The following is an 18,534-nucleotide window of genomic DNA, read 5'->3' on the forward strand; positions in this document are numbered from 1 at the left end:
CCAACCCTTGCATTAAAATCTCCTGCTAGCGGGAGATACTCGTTTTTGTTAGTTTGGTCTATGATCTGCTGTAATTCGTCATAAAATTCTGCGGTTTCATCAGTGTTGCCTTCTACTGGTGCGTAGATGCCAATGATTGTTATTGTATAAGATAGAATTTTTAGTCTTAATTTCAATATTCTGGGTGATATCCAAGCGTAGTCTAATATTTTGTTTTCCCATTCTTTCTTTATTATAACAGCAACTCCCGATGATGCCCACATTTCACTTGGTATGCCGGAGTATATCATTATGAAGTTACCTATTTCTTTGGATCCTTTGTTCTTCTTTTTTGTTTCGGTAATGACTGCTATGTCAATATTTCTATTTTCTAGTTCTATGGGCAATTCATCTAATTTGTGATTTATTCCCCTAACGTTCCAAGTTGTTACTTTAAGTTCCGTAATCGTAGTCCTATATCCATTGCCTAGGTCGTTACCCTTGATCCATCCAGTTTTTTTTCCTTGAGCTTATTTCAAGTATTTAGAATGTCCCCCAGATAGGTTACCAGCCTTTCGTGGGTTAAGTCTAGTGGTGGGGCTGCCACCTTATAGGCTTCAGGTACAGCATTTCCTCTGTATGTGATGGGACACCAGAGCCTCATCTGTAGAAATGGGTCAGTTTGCCCCGATAAGGTGAGGTTGACGTTTGGGTAGGAGAGGTTATGGAATGCACGTCACCACCCCTTGAACACACCCTTGTTGGTTAGGCTCTCCTGGCTTTAAAATATTTGGGGCAGTTACTATCCCAGATGGAATGAAAAAAATCTATCCTGGCTACCTTGCATTTAGCACAGGTGGGAGTGTTGGTTTTATTCGGGCACCTTTTGAATTTGTGCCCTTTTTGAGTGCAATGACCACATATTGCCTTGGTCTGCAGGCATGTATGTGTGGTGTGGCCAAAGTGGCAACATCAGAAACACTTGGGAATAGAGATGTCTTTGCTGTAACAGTGACTAGTCCAACCAATGAATATTCTGTACCTGCAATTTCAGTGATTGGCAGGCTCGCAGAGAAAGGGCACTCCATCTTATACTTAGGTTTGATGTCTTCTCTGGTGAGATGCACATCTGTGTCATCCTGGAAATTTCTCTGGTGAACTATAAATTCTGGAGAATGGTCTTTATCATCATCATATATTAAGATGGAGGGTCCTTTCTGCTCTGGAGCCTCTGTTGTGAGCCCAAGAGTGGGAATTTTATGGTGATCAATGATGGACTGAGCATCTTGCCTGGAGGTTGTCTCAGTTATGACACCTATGCACTTCTTTTTTCTATGTGCTGCCTAATTGATCTTATTCTGGTAGAATTTCAGCTGATTTGTGAGGTTTTGAACCACAGCAGTCTTGACTGCTTAGCTGGTCTCCATGTTGGTGTTGGCTGCTGGTTTGAGTAGTACTGGGGCTTGTGAAGAAGGTGCTACTTCTGGTCAACTGGGGCATCCTTGTTTTTTGGTTCCTGAGAAGCAGGAATCCTCAGTGTATGTCTGGGGGCACTGTACCATTTCGCTTTCCTTTAGCATTACAATAGGCTTCAAGCTTCGTCTTTGTTCTCTCATGGTCAACATGGAGGTTGAGAAGGAGATATTCCATTTTTGACCAAACATGGATTTTCTCACACTTGATAGCTGAGTTTATCCCGATTGACTGCTGGGCCATGAGGGCACTAGCTCTCGTCTCAAAGTAAGGATTTGTTCCATAACTGTACCCTCAGGGAGCAGAGAGAGAGAGAGAGGTTGGGGTTTGGTTGGGTTGTATCTTCTAATTCGTCATTGTCTCATTTAGTATTTACCTTGACTTTTTTCTTTCACAAAACACTGTGAGCTCTCCTGGCACCTGTCTGCACTGCTCAGAGAACTTCATAGCCGAATGAACAGTTACCACTAAGTCTTTTTCATTTTCCACCTATCCCGAGTGTGCTGAACTTGGGGTTGGTGGAAAATTTAAAAAAGGCTGCATGCACAGTTGATCATTCATCTGGGATTGCTGCTAACCATATGCAGTACCTTTGTCAATATTAAACTTTAAATGCCATTTAAAATGCCAAATGAAATTTTTGCTTCCTGTGGTATTCCTTTTCCACTGATTTGTTTTGAGCAGTAAAGTTATACATTTGTGCAATCATCATTCTAATTACAGCAGAATTAGAATTATACCTTTATAATATAAAATGATGCTGTAAATGCTTTCTCTCTCTCTCTCTCTCTCTCTCTCTCGATATCCAGTATTTTTGCAGTGGGATGGATATATATATATATATATATAGATTTGAATAGAATAAACAGGGAAAAAACATAAGCCTGTAAATGAATTACATCACACTAAAAATAAGTAAATAGTAATTATTTTGTAAATATTTTATAATATCACGAATTATACATCTTTTTCAGGGTAAGTGGGATGCTATTGATATTGTATCATCAGCCAGAGTATCAATCAGGGATAACTGTTGGGATATCCAACCCCGTGATCATCATCCAGACTATACTATGGTAATTTTATTTTATGTGGTTTTGAAACTTTTAGGTATCTTATATTTTGAAAATTAAATAAAACTTTTTACTTTCTATACAAATTCAACAATGAGAGCCAAGTATTACTTAACTAATATGGATAGAAATATTAGCAAAATTATAAATAAAAGGTAACTTCTCATAGCACTTAGCCTTCAGATCAAAATTTTGAAAGGGCATTATTATTATTACTAGCTTTACCCGTTGCAAAAATTTCACAATTTGTAGCACAGTTTTTATAGCCTGATATTTTCTTGAAAATTTTTGGACAATTCATTGTCATCTCTATAAAATACTACTGAAAAGGGCAGAATATTAAAAAGTACACTAAAAACTCACCTTTCACTATAGTAATTTGGTCAAACTTTCATTATTATTGTTTTGTTCCTTTCGTTTTCTTACAGATGCTTCTACTGTACAGTACCTCTTCAGTATTCAGCAAATATCAGCCCTGATGTTGACATTTCAACTCTCCTGGTACCTCATCTCCATGTGTTTAATGTCCTGTTTAAACCTCTCACCCTCTTCTTCATTTACACTTCCAAATGTGGAAGTGCAAAAAAATGTACCATAACAATCATGTTGCGGGCCAACTTCTTTAAGTTTGCCAGCATATTTTCAACTGTAGTCTGGTAGTCCGGATCTTTATTATTTTCTAAAAAAATTCTCAACCACAGACCCTAAACTAATGCATACCTGAATTTCTCTTTTAAATTTCATTCCCTGATTTTAGTATGCAAATTTAAAGTTTTTCTCTAGCTGTTCTAAAGAAAAGTAGTGCATGTTTTGTTGTAAGCCAGTATGGGTCGAATTCTTATGTCATAAATAGGTAAGCTAGTACGTGTCTAATCCTTTGTCATTTCTTGTATCTGAGGAAACTTATAGATTTTCTTTGATTTCACCATTTAAGACCGATTCTTGAATACATTTGCAGAAACATGAAAAGACTTGTATCTTCTTTGCCACAAGGTACGTTCAACATGACCATTCAGAGTAGCATGGCAGCAGACACATCTTTCTGACTGTGACATAATTCTTAATCCTTAAATTATTACTCACCTTAAAAAAACAAACTCAAAGTTGATAACGATAAAATGATGAGTTCTGAATGTTTTAAACGTATTAAACATAATGAGTGTATGAGCTCGCTTGCACAACGTGTGGACATATAGTGAGCGAGCAGTGCTAATAGAGAATTATTCTTCTTCTTCTTCTTCTTCTTTTTTTTTTTTTTTTTTTTTCAAAACAAAGGACACGATGGTGCAAATTGTTAATCAGAAAAAAATGCCTTATCAACTTAGACAACTATTTGTTTAACAGGTAACATCTTCTGTGGCTCCATCTATGAATTGAATGAAGAACTATTCTCGTTTGTAGTACAAAACTTAAAATAAAAATATTCAAAATTTTTAAATTTTAATAACTTTGTGCACACCTAGAAAAAAATTGCTTCAATTTGAGACCACTTCCCGCCAAATTGGTTAAGCCTATTGTTCACACTGACTCACGAAAGAAAATGGTTTCCATATATATAGATTATAAAACCTTTTCTCCTTTATGGGGTTTTTTCCATCCCTGACAGGTACTGGTACCAAATGCATAGAATGATTGGTTGTGTCTAGTTACTATTATTATTATTGCTCTTATATTATTTCTCCTTGATTGGGGACTCCACCTCGTGACAGGTATTGCTACCAAGTACACAGGGTGGTGGTTGTTATGTCTGGTGTTACTGTTGGTCGTGGAACTCTCTGACTATCCTACAGATTTTCAGGATTGCGACTTTCTGGAGTTCCTTGTAGGTGTTCACAGGGAGACCTATTGCTGCTAGGCTGTTATGTAGGGTCTTTGGCACCATACCTGTGGTTGACACGATGATCGGGATGGTCGATACTTGTTGCATATGCCACATCTCTTTGATCTCCTGTCAGGTTCGTTGTACTTCCTGATTTTTTCCCTATGTATTTTCTGCAGGTTGCCTGTGTTGGGTACCACTATGTCAATCAGATAGGTAGCGGCAATATTCGAAACAGCTTAAATATAACACTTCTCTGCATTAACTTTTTCAGTCAACCGTTATGAGATGCTGTGGTCTCTCCATTGACCCTAGCAGTGATAATCTGACAGTGAAAGCATAGATGACTACAACTCTACACATAGTGTAAATGTGCAGAATTAATCATTTTATTTTTGTATTTGCATATATAGCTTAAGTTGCCTATGCACCATCAAAAATCAAATCAAGCTGACCAAATACACATTTTATATCAAAATACAAACAAAGGACTGTTTACTGCTACAGTACTTTCAAATATGAAAAATTATACGTTCGAGAGGCAACCAGAGGGAGTAATACTCTTGATCTGATTATCAGCAGTGATTATTCATGCATGAAGAATCTGCAGATAAAGGAACCAGTAGGTGGCAGTGATCACAATGTACTGATGTGGAATTTACTCAAAAATTTAACTACCATCAGGGATAAAGGGAAGGGTTTTTGCATTCATAAGGTGACTACAATGGTGTCAGACAGTTTTTAAATTCTATACATTGAGACCAACTGATGATGTTACCAACAGTAAATTCTAAATGAGAAGCATTCAAGGAATTAATCTTGGGAGCTACTAGGCTATTAGGCAACACAGGCAACTAAGAAATAATGTTCAAGATTTAGCATTAGCATTGGCATATGATGCAAGAAAGCAAGCTTATGCAGCATCAACCAAAAAAAAAAACCACTTCCATTTCACCCCTCCATTCGTTCAAAATACCTGTCCAGCTGAGCCGTAAATTTATTTAGGCTATCAACTTCCACAACAAGGGATGGAAGTCTGTTCCACCAACCAACTACCCGCTGGCTAAAGGCAAATTTCTGCACATTTATCCTACATCTGTCTTTCCTCAATCTGAATTTATGCCCTCTCAGGTGATTATTCTGAGCAAGAGGAGAATCCCATTGGCATTGAGCATGCTCAAGCGATTCAAGGCTTTATACACCTCTATCAGATCACCTCGCCGGTGCCTAGTCTCCAGACACTATAATTTGCAAAACTTAAGCCTTTCTTCGTAAGAGCAACCCTTTGTTGCATTCACTAATCTTGTTGCCCTTCTCTGTACTCGTTCCAGCAGCTCTACATCCTTCTTGAAATGAGGCCTCCAGACCTGTATACAGTACTCAAGGTGTGGCCTGACCATTGCCTTATACAAAGGAATAATCACATCCTTATCCCTGCTAGAAAGATTACTATATATCATTGACAAGACACCATGAGCTACTCTTGCAGCCCGTCTACACTGTCAGAGGACTTCATATCTGCCTGCACAATTACCCTCAGATCCTTTTCATTCTCTACCACTGTCAGTGTAGTACCACAGAGTGGATATGTTGCTCTGGGGTTGCTGTTTCCCATATGTAGTACTTTACATTTGTCAATATTAAACTTCATTTGTCACCTCTCAGCCCATCTGCTCAACCTTTCCAGATCCTGTTGCAGCAGCATAGCATCAGTAGTGTCCTTAACAACCCTGCCAACCTTTGTATTGTCTGCTAACTTGGACATTAATCTTGATATACCGTCATCAATATCATTTATAAATACAGAAAACAATAATGGACACAATACTGAACCCTGAGGGACTCCACTAATAACATTAGTCCACGATGAGCTGTGTCCATTGATTACCACTCTCTGTCTTCTCCCCCTCAACCATCCCTTTATCCATAGCAGCAATTTGCCTCCATGCCACACTGCTTCAATTTGTACAGCAGTCTTTCATGTGCAACAGTATCAAAAGCCTTTCTAAGATCCAAGTATATAATATCAAAGTTATTCCCTGCATCCAGTTCTTTTGTGACTGCATCATAGTACCCAGTCAAATTGGTCAGGCAAGACTTTCCCTTAACAAAACCATGCTGCATCCGAGCTATAACTGAAATCTTATCCAGATGATCCTGCAGTGCTTCTTTAACCAATGCCTCCATTAATTTTCCTGGAACAGAAGTTAAACTCACAGGACTATAATTACTTGTGTCAGCCTTTGATCCTCCTTTGTGAATTGGGGTCACATTTGCACATCTCCAGTCTATGGGTACCTCCCCTGAGTCCAAAGAAGCTCTCATAATTATGGCTAGGGGTTTGCTTACTTCCTTTGCTGCCTCCTTTAATATAACTGGATAGATCCCATCCACGCCAGGTGCCTTTTTTATGTTTATACTCAACAATTTCTCCTCCACTTTCCTCTCAGTTATTACGAAATCATCTAGCTCACTGCCAGAGTTTACTTCACCTTTGGCATTCCCCTTTCTGAATAACGCCTCATGTGTTAATGTAGATGCAAAATACTCATTTAGTTCGTTAGCCACCTGAGCAAAATCCTCAACTGTTAAACCATCAATATCCAGTGGACCAATCTGATTCATCCCTTTCCTTCTAGAATTTACTTAGGTAAAGAACTCTTTTCTGTTTTTCTTTGCATCCTTTGCCAAGGATTTCTCATAATCTCTGCCTAATCTCCTTTGTGACTTGGTTACAGACCAGCTTTTATCTATCATAGGCTTCTATGTCACCCATTAATTTATATGTATCCCATGCACATATTTCTTCTCTGCCATATGTCTCGTTAGTTCATTTGACATACATTTAGGCCTAAACCTTGAACAGTATTTCTTAGTTGGTATGTAAAGCCTAGTAGCTTCCAAGAGGGGTTCTTTGAATGTTTCCCATTTTGAATTTGCTGTTGGAAACATCATCAGTTGGTCCCACTGTATAGAATTTAAATACAGTCTCAGACCATCATAGTTGCCTTTACGAAAGCAAAAACCCTTCCCTTTACCCCTGATGGTAGTTACCTCTTTGAGTAAATCCCACTTCAGCACACTGTGATCACTGCCACCTAGTGGTTCCTTTATCTGCACATTCTTAATGCATGAAGAAGCACTACTGATAATCAGATCAAGAGTATTACTCTCTCGAGTTGCGTCCCGAACATGCTGATGTAGAAAACAATCATCCAATAAATACAAAAAAAAGTCTTGCTAGTGTGTGAGTGACAAACCCACAAATTCCAGCCAATATCTGGGAAATAAAAATCCCCATTATAAACCTCTCTGATTTACTGGCCCACTCTATTTCCCTGTACAGTTTCTTATTATACTCATCAGAGTCATTAGGCCTATAGCACATTCCTACTCTCAATTTTGATCTCTCAATGCTTATGTCACATCAAACTGACTCAACACTGCACTGTCCAGTGATGTCGACTGGTTTCACTTTATTGGATTTTATGCGTTTCTTAACTAATAGCATAACTCCTCCTACCTTCCTATCGTGTCTATTCTTTCTGTACACATTGTACTCCCCAAATTCCAGTTCTGCATTCCTTTTATCTGTGTGTTTTGAGCAATACCTCAAATTCATCAAATTTATTTACCAAACCCCTAGCATTGGTGCACACGCAAGTATACATGCACCTGATCCGATTCTTAGCTACCCTAACACAACACATGTGTTTACTTGTACCGCAATGACTCCCTGCAGTCTCTGAAATATCCTGCATCTTGTTTTCCAGGCGTCTGCTCATTCCAATAGAAGCAGTGCAAGAATCACTTTCACCTCTGCCAGTGGCTTCTGTTAATCTATTAGTCCTTGTATCCCCCCCAAGCTAGCAGTTTTCCGACCCACCTAACACTGTCTCAATAACATCAGCAAATATTCTTGCACCCTTTCTATTTAAGTGTATCCCATCCCTGTAGAAGCAGTCTCTCCTGTTAACAAGTACAGACCAACCTGAAAAAATTCTACCCCTTGAGCCTTGCACAATCTTTCCAGGGCCGAATTGATCGACAAGGCTCTCATCATATACTCCCTCCTATCATGTCTGGGCAGAATTGCAGACACTTTCAAATTCAACCCTAATTCACGGCTTTTTTTCAACAGTGACCTGTACTTTTTAAGTAATTCTGCCGGTCTCCTACTCTTAATATCATTAGAGCCAACGTGTACAACTATATCACCTTTTGTGCCCTTAAAAAATGATATCCCCTGTACATCATCATCAACCTTTGCCCCTGGCAGACATACCCTGGTCCTGTTCCACCTATAATTTTTACAAAGCATGTTCCCCATTTCTCTGACAAGAGTCACCAACAACTACTAGTTACTGTGGGACCAGTGCATTCTGCCTTGGGGGTTGCCACTGTGTTGCTTGATGACCAAGTGCAAGCTCAGGCATTGATGTGGGCAGCTGAGAGCTTGATGGGCCCTCAATTTAGATCCTTCAAGGGCATCCACCCTGTCCTTCAAGCTCTCATATAGGCCCATAACAACGCTGAGTTGTTGCCTGATTTCCTTACATTCCTTTCATCACACACACACAATGACATCCCCCATGGCAATATCATGTCCCGTACCGGATTGCTCCACAAACATCATACAAGCAGTAAATTTTAAAAGGCTGTGATTCAGAGGTCAACTGTCCCCCCCTCAGTTCTCCCCTGAGCCACAGCACTCCCATTAGCTTGAACCTTTTGCTTTGCTGCTCTGGTCTTAGTCATGATTACAATTTAATTTCAATAAAATTTCAATTTCGGTACAAAATTATAACCCCAAACTTGTATCCCAACACAGTTATAATGCTATATATATTTTTTCAGTATCGAGTATTATCTACGAGTTCCATTTATATAACTTCCGTATCAAGTTATGTATTAATTAATTATGTTACATTTGTAATCTAAGTCGTTATATGTATTTAGTTAAAAAGTACAATATAATTGACAATGAAGTTTAACAAGATTAATAAATTTTACTGATTGATTGACAATATTATGTACTATACTAACTAAGCTTACGCTATCTAGTTCGAGATATAACGCTGTATCGTATAGCAATGACGATAAGTTACGAACGGTAAATCTATGGATACTTAAGTATTAATTAACTTCCAAATTTCGCTGTCCCAATTCAGAATAAACTAAGGATCCTGAATAGGTCTATAAGCTACTTATAGAAAATAAATTGATATAACAATTGGTCAATAAAGTGGCTAAATATGGCTAAAAAACTTCTCTTTCAACGGAGCTGCAACTTGTAACACACGGATTTGATACCCTTACTGATACTAAGTAATACCTACAAAATCTCTGTCTAAGTTAAACTTTAAACTAAGTTTCGTAACTAGGAATATAAAGCTACTCTAGAAAATAAATTAATATGCCAATTTGAGCTAATAAAACAGAAAAAACTTCTCTATTCCAGGAGCAATAAAAAACTTCGCCTCCACAAGGCTACTCTCGTATGCACCCATTTAGGCTTAGATGGATGTCATGTGAACTAATGAGACTCGTGGCAGAGAAGAAAAATACATGCGGTGCATATGAATTATCAGGAGATACATATGCCTAGGGTATCTGTATTTATCAAATTATTGTATTTCCTATATTGGAATATATCTCCCATTGCTAAGGAGAGGATTAAGCAATAGAAAAAATACAGAAACAAAAGCCGAGAATTAGGGTTGAATTTGAAAGTGTCTGAAATTCTGCCCAGACACGATAGGAGGGAGTATATGATGAGAGCCTTGTCGATCAATTCGGCCCTGGAAAGATTGTGCAAGGCTCAAGGGGTAGAATTTTTTTCAGCCTGGACTATACTTGTTAACAGGAGAGATTGCTTCTACAGGGATGGGATACACTTAAATAGAAAGGGTGCAAGAATATTTGCTGATGCTATCGAGGCAGTGTTAGATGGGTTGGAAAACTGCTAGCTTGGGGGGAGACAAAGACCAATAGATTGACAGTAGCCACTGGCAGAGGTGAAAGAGATTCTTGCACTGCTTCTATTAGAATGAGCAGAAGCCTGAAAAACAAGATGCATGGTATTTCAGAGACTGCTGGGAGCCATTGCGGTACAAGTAAACACATGGGTTGTGTTAGGGTAGCTAAGAATAGAAACAGGTGCAGGTACACTTGCGTGTACACCAATGCTAGGAGTTTAGTAAATAAATTTGATGAATTTGAGGTATTGCTCAAAACATCAAAGGCAGATATTGTTGGGATATCAGAGACGTGGTGTCACACAGATATAAGGGATGCAGAACTGCAATTTGGGGAGTACAACGTCTACAGAAAGGATAGACAGGATAGGAAGGGGGGGGTTATGCTATTAGTTAAGAAACACATAAAAACCAAGGAAGTGAAGCCAGTCGACATCGCTGGACAGTGCAGTGTTGAGTCAGTTTGGTGTGACATAAGCATTGGGAGATCAAAATTGAGAGTAGGAGTGTGCTATAGGCCTAATGACTCTGATGAGTATAATAATGAACTGTACAGGGAAATAGAGTGGGCCAGTAAATCAGAGAGTCTTATAGTGGGAGATTTTAATTTCCCAGATATTGACTGGAATTTGGGGACTGGTTACTCACACACTAGCAGGGCTTTTGTGGATTTATTCGATTATTGTTTTCTACATCAGCTTGTTCGGGAGGCAACTAGAGGGAGTAATACTCTTGATTTGATTATCAGCAGTGATTCTTCATGCATTAAGAATCTGCAGATAAATGAACCACTAGGTGGCAGTGATCACAGTGTGCTGAAGTGGGATTTACTCAAAGAGGTAACTACCATTAGGGGTAAAGGGAAGGGTTATTGCTTCCGTAAAGGCGACTACGATGGACTGAGACAGTATTTAAATTCTATACAGTGGGACCAACTGATGATGTTACCAACAGCAAATTCAAAATGGGAAGCATTCAAAGAACTTATCTTGGAAGCTACCAGGCTTTACATACCAACTAAGAAATATTGTTCAAGGTTTAGGCCAAAATGGATGTCAGATGAACTAATGAGGCATATGGCAGAGAAGAAAAATGCATGGGATACTTACAAATTAACACATGACACAGAAGCCTATGATAGATACAAGTTGATATGCAACCAAGTTACAAAGGAGGTTAGGCAGGCGAAGGCAGATTACGAGAAATCCTTGGCAAGGGATGCAAAGAAAAACAGCAAAGAGTTCTTTACTTATGTTAACTCTAGAAGGAAGGGGATGAATCAGATTGGTCCACTTGATATTGATGGGTCAACTGTTGATGATCCTGCTCAGGTAGCTAACAAACTAAATGAATATTTTGCATCAACATTCACACATGAGGAGTTATTCAGCAAGGGGAATGCCAGAGGTGTATTCAACTCTAGCAGTAAGCTACAGAATCTTGAAATAACTGGGAGTAAAGTGGAGGAGAAACTGTTGAAGATAAACACAAGAAAGGCACCCGGGGTGGATGGGATCTATCCAGTTATATTAAAGGAGGCAGCAAAGGAAGTAAGCAAACCCTTAGCCATAATTATGAGAGCTTCCTTGGACTCAGGGGAGGTACCCATAGACTGGAAATGTGCAAATGTGACCCCAATTCACAAAGGAGGATCAAAGGCTGACAAAAGTAATTATAGACCTGTGAGCTTAACTTCTGTTCCAGGAAATTTAATGGAGGCACTGGTTAAAGAAGCACTGCAGGATCATTTAGACAAGACTTCAGTTATAGCTCAGACACAGCATGGTTTTGTTAAGGGGAAGTCTTGCCTGACCAACTTGATTGGATACTATGATGGAGTCACAAAAGAACTGGATGCAGGGAATAACTTTGATATTATATACTTGGATCTTAGAAAGGCTTTTGATACTGTTGCACATGGAAGACTGCTACACAAATTGGAGCAGTGTGACATTGGAGGCATATTGCTGCTATGGATAAAGGGGTGATTGAGGGGGAGAAGACAGAGAGTGGTAATCAATGGACACTGCTCATCGTGGACTAATGTTATTAGTGGAGTCCCTCAGGGCTCAGTGTTGGGTTCATTATTGTTTTCTGTATTTATAAATGATATTGATGATGGTATATCAAGCTTAATGTCCAAGTTTGCAGATGATACAAAGGTTGGCAGGGTTGTCAAGGACACTACTGATACTATGCTGCTGCAACAGGATCTGGAAAGGTTGAGCAGATGGGCTGAGAGGTGGCAAATGAAGTTTAACATTGACAAATGTAAAGTACTACACATGGGAAACAGCAACCCCAGAGCAACGTATCAACTCTGTGGTACTACACTGACAGCGGTAGAGAATGAAAGGGACTTGGGGGTGGTTGTGCAGGCAGATATGAAGTTCTCTGAACAGTGCAGACGGGCTGCAAGAGTAGCTCATGGAGTATTGTCAATGATATACAGGAATTTTTCCAGCAGGGATAAGGAGGTGATTATTCCATTGTATAAGGCAATGGTCAGGCCACACCTAGAGTACTGTATACAGGTCTGGAGGCCTCATTTCAAGAAGGATGTAGAGCTGCTGGAACGAGTACAGAGAAGGGCAACAAGATTAGTGAATGGAACAAAGGGGTGCTCTTACGAAGAAAGGCTTAAGTTTTGCAAATTAGTGTCTGGAGACTAGGCACCAGCGAGGTGATCTGATAGAGGTGTATAAAGCCTTGAATGGTTTAAGCATAGTCAATGCTGATGGGATTCTTCCTCTAGCTCAGAAAAATCACCTGAGAGGGCATAAATTCAAATTGAGGAAAGACAGATGTAGGATAGACATGCGGAAATTTGCCTTTAGCCAGCGGGTGGTTGGTTGGTGGAACAGACTTCCATCCCTTGTGGTGGAGGTTGATAGCCTAAATAAGTTTAAGGCTCAGCTGGACAGGTATTTTGAACGAACAGAGGGGTGAAGTGGAAGTGGGTTTTTTTTTTTTTTTTTTTGGCTGATGCTGCATAAGCTTGCTTTCTTGCATCAAATGCCTCTACTAATGCTAATGCTAATACTTTCTTCAGATTCCTTGTGTTTAGGGCTAATACAGATACCTAGGTTATCTATAAAAAAAAAAAATTGACCCCAGGGGCTCACATCTGGTGAGTATGGGCTTGGCAAACCCAGAGTCCTGAGCTGGATATCATCATTATTCTCTTTCTTGGTGATTCCTTTCTACTTCTGACACTCTCTCTCTCTCTCTCTCTCGCTCTCTCTCTCTCTCCTCTCTCTCTCTCTCTCTCTCTCTCTCTCTCAGGGTAACTCGGATTTTTTTTTTTTTTTTTTTTTTTTTTTTTGGCTGGTGCAGCATAGGCCTCAGGCTTCCTTGCATCATATGGCTAATAATAATAATAATAATAAATAGTCTGTAATCAAGTCACAAATGGGGTTAGGCAAGCGAATGCCGATTACTAGAAATCTTTGGCAACGGATGCAAAGAAAAACAGTAAAGACTTCTTTACTTATGTAAGTTCTAGAAGGACGGGGATGAATCAAATTGGTCCACTTGATATCAATGGTTTGATTGTTGATGATTCTGCTCAGGTAGCTGACAAACTGAATAAGTATCTTGCATCTACATTCACACATGAGGAATTCTGTAGGGAAGTGGAGGCAAGAAGCTTATCAAACTCTAACAGGGAGTTAAATAATTTTGTAATAACTGAGAGCAAAGGAAAGCACCTGGGGTGGATGTTCAGATTTCTAATTAAAATTGATCAAATTATTGTATTTCCTCCGTTGGAATATATCTCCCCCACGGACAGAGGATGCAGGTGTATCCCCAATTTGCAAAGGGAGATCAAAATATGACCCTACTAATTACAGACCTGTCAGTTTAACTTCTGTTGCAGGGAAAATAATGGAGTCACTGGTTAAAGAAGCACTGCAAGATCAAGCTTTTGATACTGTTCGACATGGACGACCTATAGAAGTTGGATCAGTATGGTATTACGGGCAAGTTGCTGCTATGGATAAAGGGATGGTTGAGTAGGAGAAGACAGTGAGTGGTAATCAATGGACACTGTTCTTCTTCTTGGACTAATGTTATTATTGGTATCCCTGGGGGGTCTGTGTTGGGCCCATTGTTGTTTTCTGTATTTATCAATGATAGTGATGAAGGTATATCAGGCTTAATGTCCAAGTTTGTAGACAATACGAAGGTGGGTAGAGTTGTGAATGACAATAAGGACGGTTCGCTACTGCAACAGGATCTAGAAAAGTTGAGCAGATGGGCTAAAGAGGTGGCAACTGAAGTTTATCATTGAAAAATGCAAAGTACTGCATATATCGGTAGCAGTAACCCCAGAGTAACATACCAACTGTGTGGTACTACACTGACAATGGTAGAGAATGAAAAGGACTTGGAGGTAATTGTGCAGGCAGATATGAAGTTTTCTGAGCAGTGCAGATGGTCTGCAAGAGTAACTCATCGGGTCTTTTCAATGATATATAGGAATTTTACTAGAAGGGATAAGGATGGTTTTTTGGTTTGGTTTTTAGCAACTAAGGCCATATTGCTCCGGGATATGCGGTGGTCATTCCCTGACCTTTCCGCATCCTCCGTATTTGGTGGTGACGGGCTCGAACCCCGGTCTAATCAAGAAGCGTGTGCTACGCTCTGTTGCTGTTGCTCCTTCCCACCTGGCTACGGAGGCGCCTGAAGGGATAAGGAGGTGATTAACATCTTGTATAAGGCAATGGTCAGGCCACACCTTGAGTACTGCATACAAATTTGGAAGCTTCGTTTTAGGATAGATGTTAGAGTTGCTAGAACGAGTACAGAGAAGGGCAGTGAAATTATTTAGTGAAACAAATGGCTACTAAGAAAGGCTTAAGTTCTGCAAATTGCAGCATCGGGAGACTGGGAACCTGCGAAGTGATCTGATTGAGTTGTATAAAGCCTTGAATGGTTTGAACAAGTTCAACGCTGATGGTCTTCTTCCTCTTGCTCAGATTCTGCAGCTGAGGGGGCATAGATTCAAATTGAGGAAAGACAGTTGTAGAATAAATGTGTGGAAATTTGCCTTTAAGCAGTGCGTGGTTGATTGCTGGAACAAACTTTCACCTGTCATCGTGGAAGCTGACAGCTTAAATAAATTCAAGGTTGAACTAGACAAACGTGTGGAGTGAATGGATGGGTGAAACAGGAAGGGTTGTTTTTTTTGTTGTTTTTTTGACCAATGCTGTATAAACTTGCTTTCTTGCTTCATATTCCTCTGCTAATGCTAATGCTATTAGCATACCTGCAATTTTTCTGACTGTGGATTTCTCTTTGAATTTTTGTCTAAAACATCAACTGATTATCAGAAATGAAAGCATAATTGAATATAACTCCATCATTTCAGGGCAGCCCATTACTCGCAGAAATTACCTGATTTGGGAATACAAATGTCTAGAAATGGATACTATATCAGACTTATAACTGCAAAAGCTTCAAAAATTTTAGGTCTTCTTAAAAGAACAGAAGTTTTAGAAGAAGAAGTTTTAATGGCTTAATTTCAGATTTCTAATTAAAATTTATCAAATTATTGTATTTGCTGTATTGGAATATATCTCCCATTGCTAAGGAGAGGATTAAGCAATAGAAAAAATACAGAAACCTTTTTCAGATTCCGTGTTTAGGGCTAATATAAATTATGAGGATAAAACTTACTTAGACTGGCAAAAATTTGGCCTCAACACTTCAATCTTTACACTCTTAACATTGTTTTGTTAAGGAAATATCATGTATAATAATATTTTAGGGCAGAAAGCCTCTAACTATGTAAAATTTAAACTATGACATTAGTCAGTGTATTTTCATTATTACTACATAGTTGAATTTTTTTAGATGAACCAAAGTTTGTGCATTTCTCTCATTATGGTAAATCCTTCACAACAAGTTGCCCTCCTTGTACTTCAAATAAGTAAAGCTTTTCCTGTACAGAAGATTACTGTTACTTATTTTCAGTTGAATACCTCAGACAGCACCGTTTCTTAGCTATTTGGCTTCTCATTGGTGATTAAGTAGTTACACAAAACTATATGGGTTGACAACCCAGTTGTGACTTATTTACAAATATGAGAAATGCCAAGAGATGCACTTCATATACTAATAATATTTTAGGGCAGAAAGCCTAAAACCATGTAAAATTTAAATTATGACATTAGTCAGTGCATTTTCATCATTACTACATAGTTGAATTTTTTAGACAACTTAAACTTAATTTGTACATATGGTCTCAATAATTATGCCAATGTACAAATTTTGGTTTCTATAAAAAAAAATTCAACTATGTAGTTATGATTAAAATGCTCTGACTAATGTCATAGTTTGAAATTTACTTATTTTGAGGCTTTCTGCCCTAAAATATTATTAGTCTAAGAAGCACACCTTTTTGCCTCTGTCTTAATATGTAAATAAGTCAAAACTGTGTTGCAACCCAGTTGTGACTTACTAACACATTATGAGAGGCAGCCAGATGTTGTCAACCTCTGACTGCCTACCTCTGGCTGCCTACCTGCACCTGTTTGAGAAGCCAAATAGCTTCGAAACAATGCTGCCTGAATAGTGGTACTCAACTGAAAATAAGTAACAGTAGTATTCTCTAATGGGGAAGTGTTACTTATATGAAGGAGGACAACTCATTATGAAGGATTTCACAATATGATATCCATTCTTAGACCAACCGAAGTTTGTACACAAGTAAACATGTACAGTTTGTCTAAAAAAATTCACCATGTAGTAATGCTGAAAATGCACTGGCTAATGCTATAGGGAAAATCATGTTTATCTAACCTGCTGTGCTATGCTTTGCTTTGGAGGGTCATTAAACATCAGTGCCAGGATGACTTGAACAGGCTTCAAGGATGGTCAGAAAAGTGGTAGCTATGTTTTAATGCAGCAAAATGCAAGGTCTTACACTTGAGAAATAGCAACTCCAAAATAACTTAAAACACTTGGTGGGGTCAAATTAAAAGCAGCTAAATTTAAAAAAAAAAATGGGGGACCTGCGAGTTAAGATATGGTCAGACAGGAGATTTTCTGAGCAGTGTAAACATGTGTCCAGGAAAGGACATGGTGTTCTACCAATGATTTATTGAACAGTAGCCTGTAGAGATAGGAAGGTCATAATCCCACTATACAATGCAGTTGTAAGACAGACCCCATTTCGAATGCTCTAACCAGGTATGTAGACCTCATCTGAAAAATGACATTGAACTTCTTGAAAGGGCCCAAAGAAGGAGCAACTCTAATAGTGAGATCAGACGACTGTATGAGGAAAGACTTTGATTATGTGGTCTACAGAGCATTGTAACCAGGTGCCTTAGATTCAGGTTTATAAGTCTCTGAGAGGGGTTAGTATAATGAATGAAGGCATAATTTTCACTGTTATAAAAAATTCCAGAATTAGGGGCCATAAATTCAAATTACATGGGATGAGGTTTAGATTAGCTTGTAGGAAGTTTTCTTTTAGCAAATGAGTTGTTCATTGTTGGAACAAGTTGCCTTTGCAGGTAGTTGAGGCTAACAGTTTGAAATAATTCAAAGGTCAACTGGATAGTTACCTATGTGAGGTGGGAAATGCATAATTTGTAATTTATTTATTTTTTGGCCAGTGCAGCACAAATGCCTGTGTCTTTCTTGTATTATATGGCTAATACTAAAGTATCGATCTCTGAGTTCTGAGCCATGGAAACCCTGCAATAAGGGAACAAAATCATTTTGACACAAGTGTGAATGATTTCCCTCAACGAACATTGGGGAAATTCCATAAATGGAGGATTCCATAAAAGAAGGAGCAACTCTAATAGTGAGATCAGACGACTGTATGAGGAAAGACTTTGATTATGTGGTCTACAGAGCATGGTAACCAGGTGCCTTAGATTCAGGTTTATAAGTCTCTGAGAGGGGTTAGTATAATGAATGAAGGCATAATTTTCACTGTTATAAAAAATTCCAGAATTAGGGTCCATAAATTCAAATTACATGGGATGAGGTTTAGATTAGCTTGTAGGAAGTTTTCTTTTAGCAAATGAGTTGTTCATTGTTGGAACAAGTTGCCTTTTCAGGTAGTTGAGGCTAACAGTTTGAAATAATTCAAAGGTCAACTGGATAGTTACCTATGTGAGGTGGGAAATGCATAATTTGTAATTTATTTATTTTTTGGCCAGTGCAGCACAAATGCCTGTGTCTTTCTTGT

General features: G+C 38.7%; 1 protein-coding gene across 1 annotated transcript in view; it reads left to right on the forward strand.

Annotated features, from left to right (window-relative positions):
* LOC150091194 (integrin alpha-9-like) overlaps positions 1 to 18,534 on the forward strand; it is a 504,992-nt gene that overhangs the window by 400,473 nt on the left and 85,985 nt on the right. Inside the window, exon 17 of the mRNA XM_090389511.1 lies at positions 2,427 to 2,528. Within this exon, the coding sequence (XP_090245637.1) occupies positions 2,427 to 2,528 (102 nt within the window). The remainder of the gene's footprint in view (positions 1 to 2,426; positions 2,529 to 18,534) is intronic.

This window comes from Mastigoproctus giganteus, chromosome 1 (assembly GCF_048544385.1).
Source record: "Mastigoproctus giganteus isolate SK-2022 chromosome 1, ASM4854438v1, whole genome shotgun sequence".
Lineage (NCBI taxonomy): Eukaryota > Metazoa > Arthropoda > Arachnida > Uropygi > Thelyphonidae > Mastigoproctus > Mastigoproctus giganteus.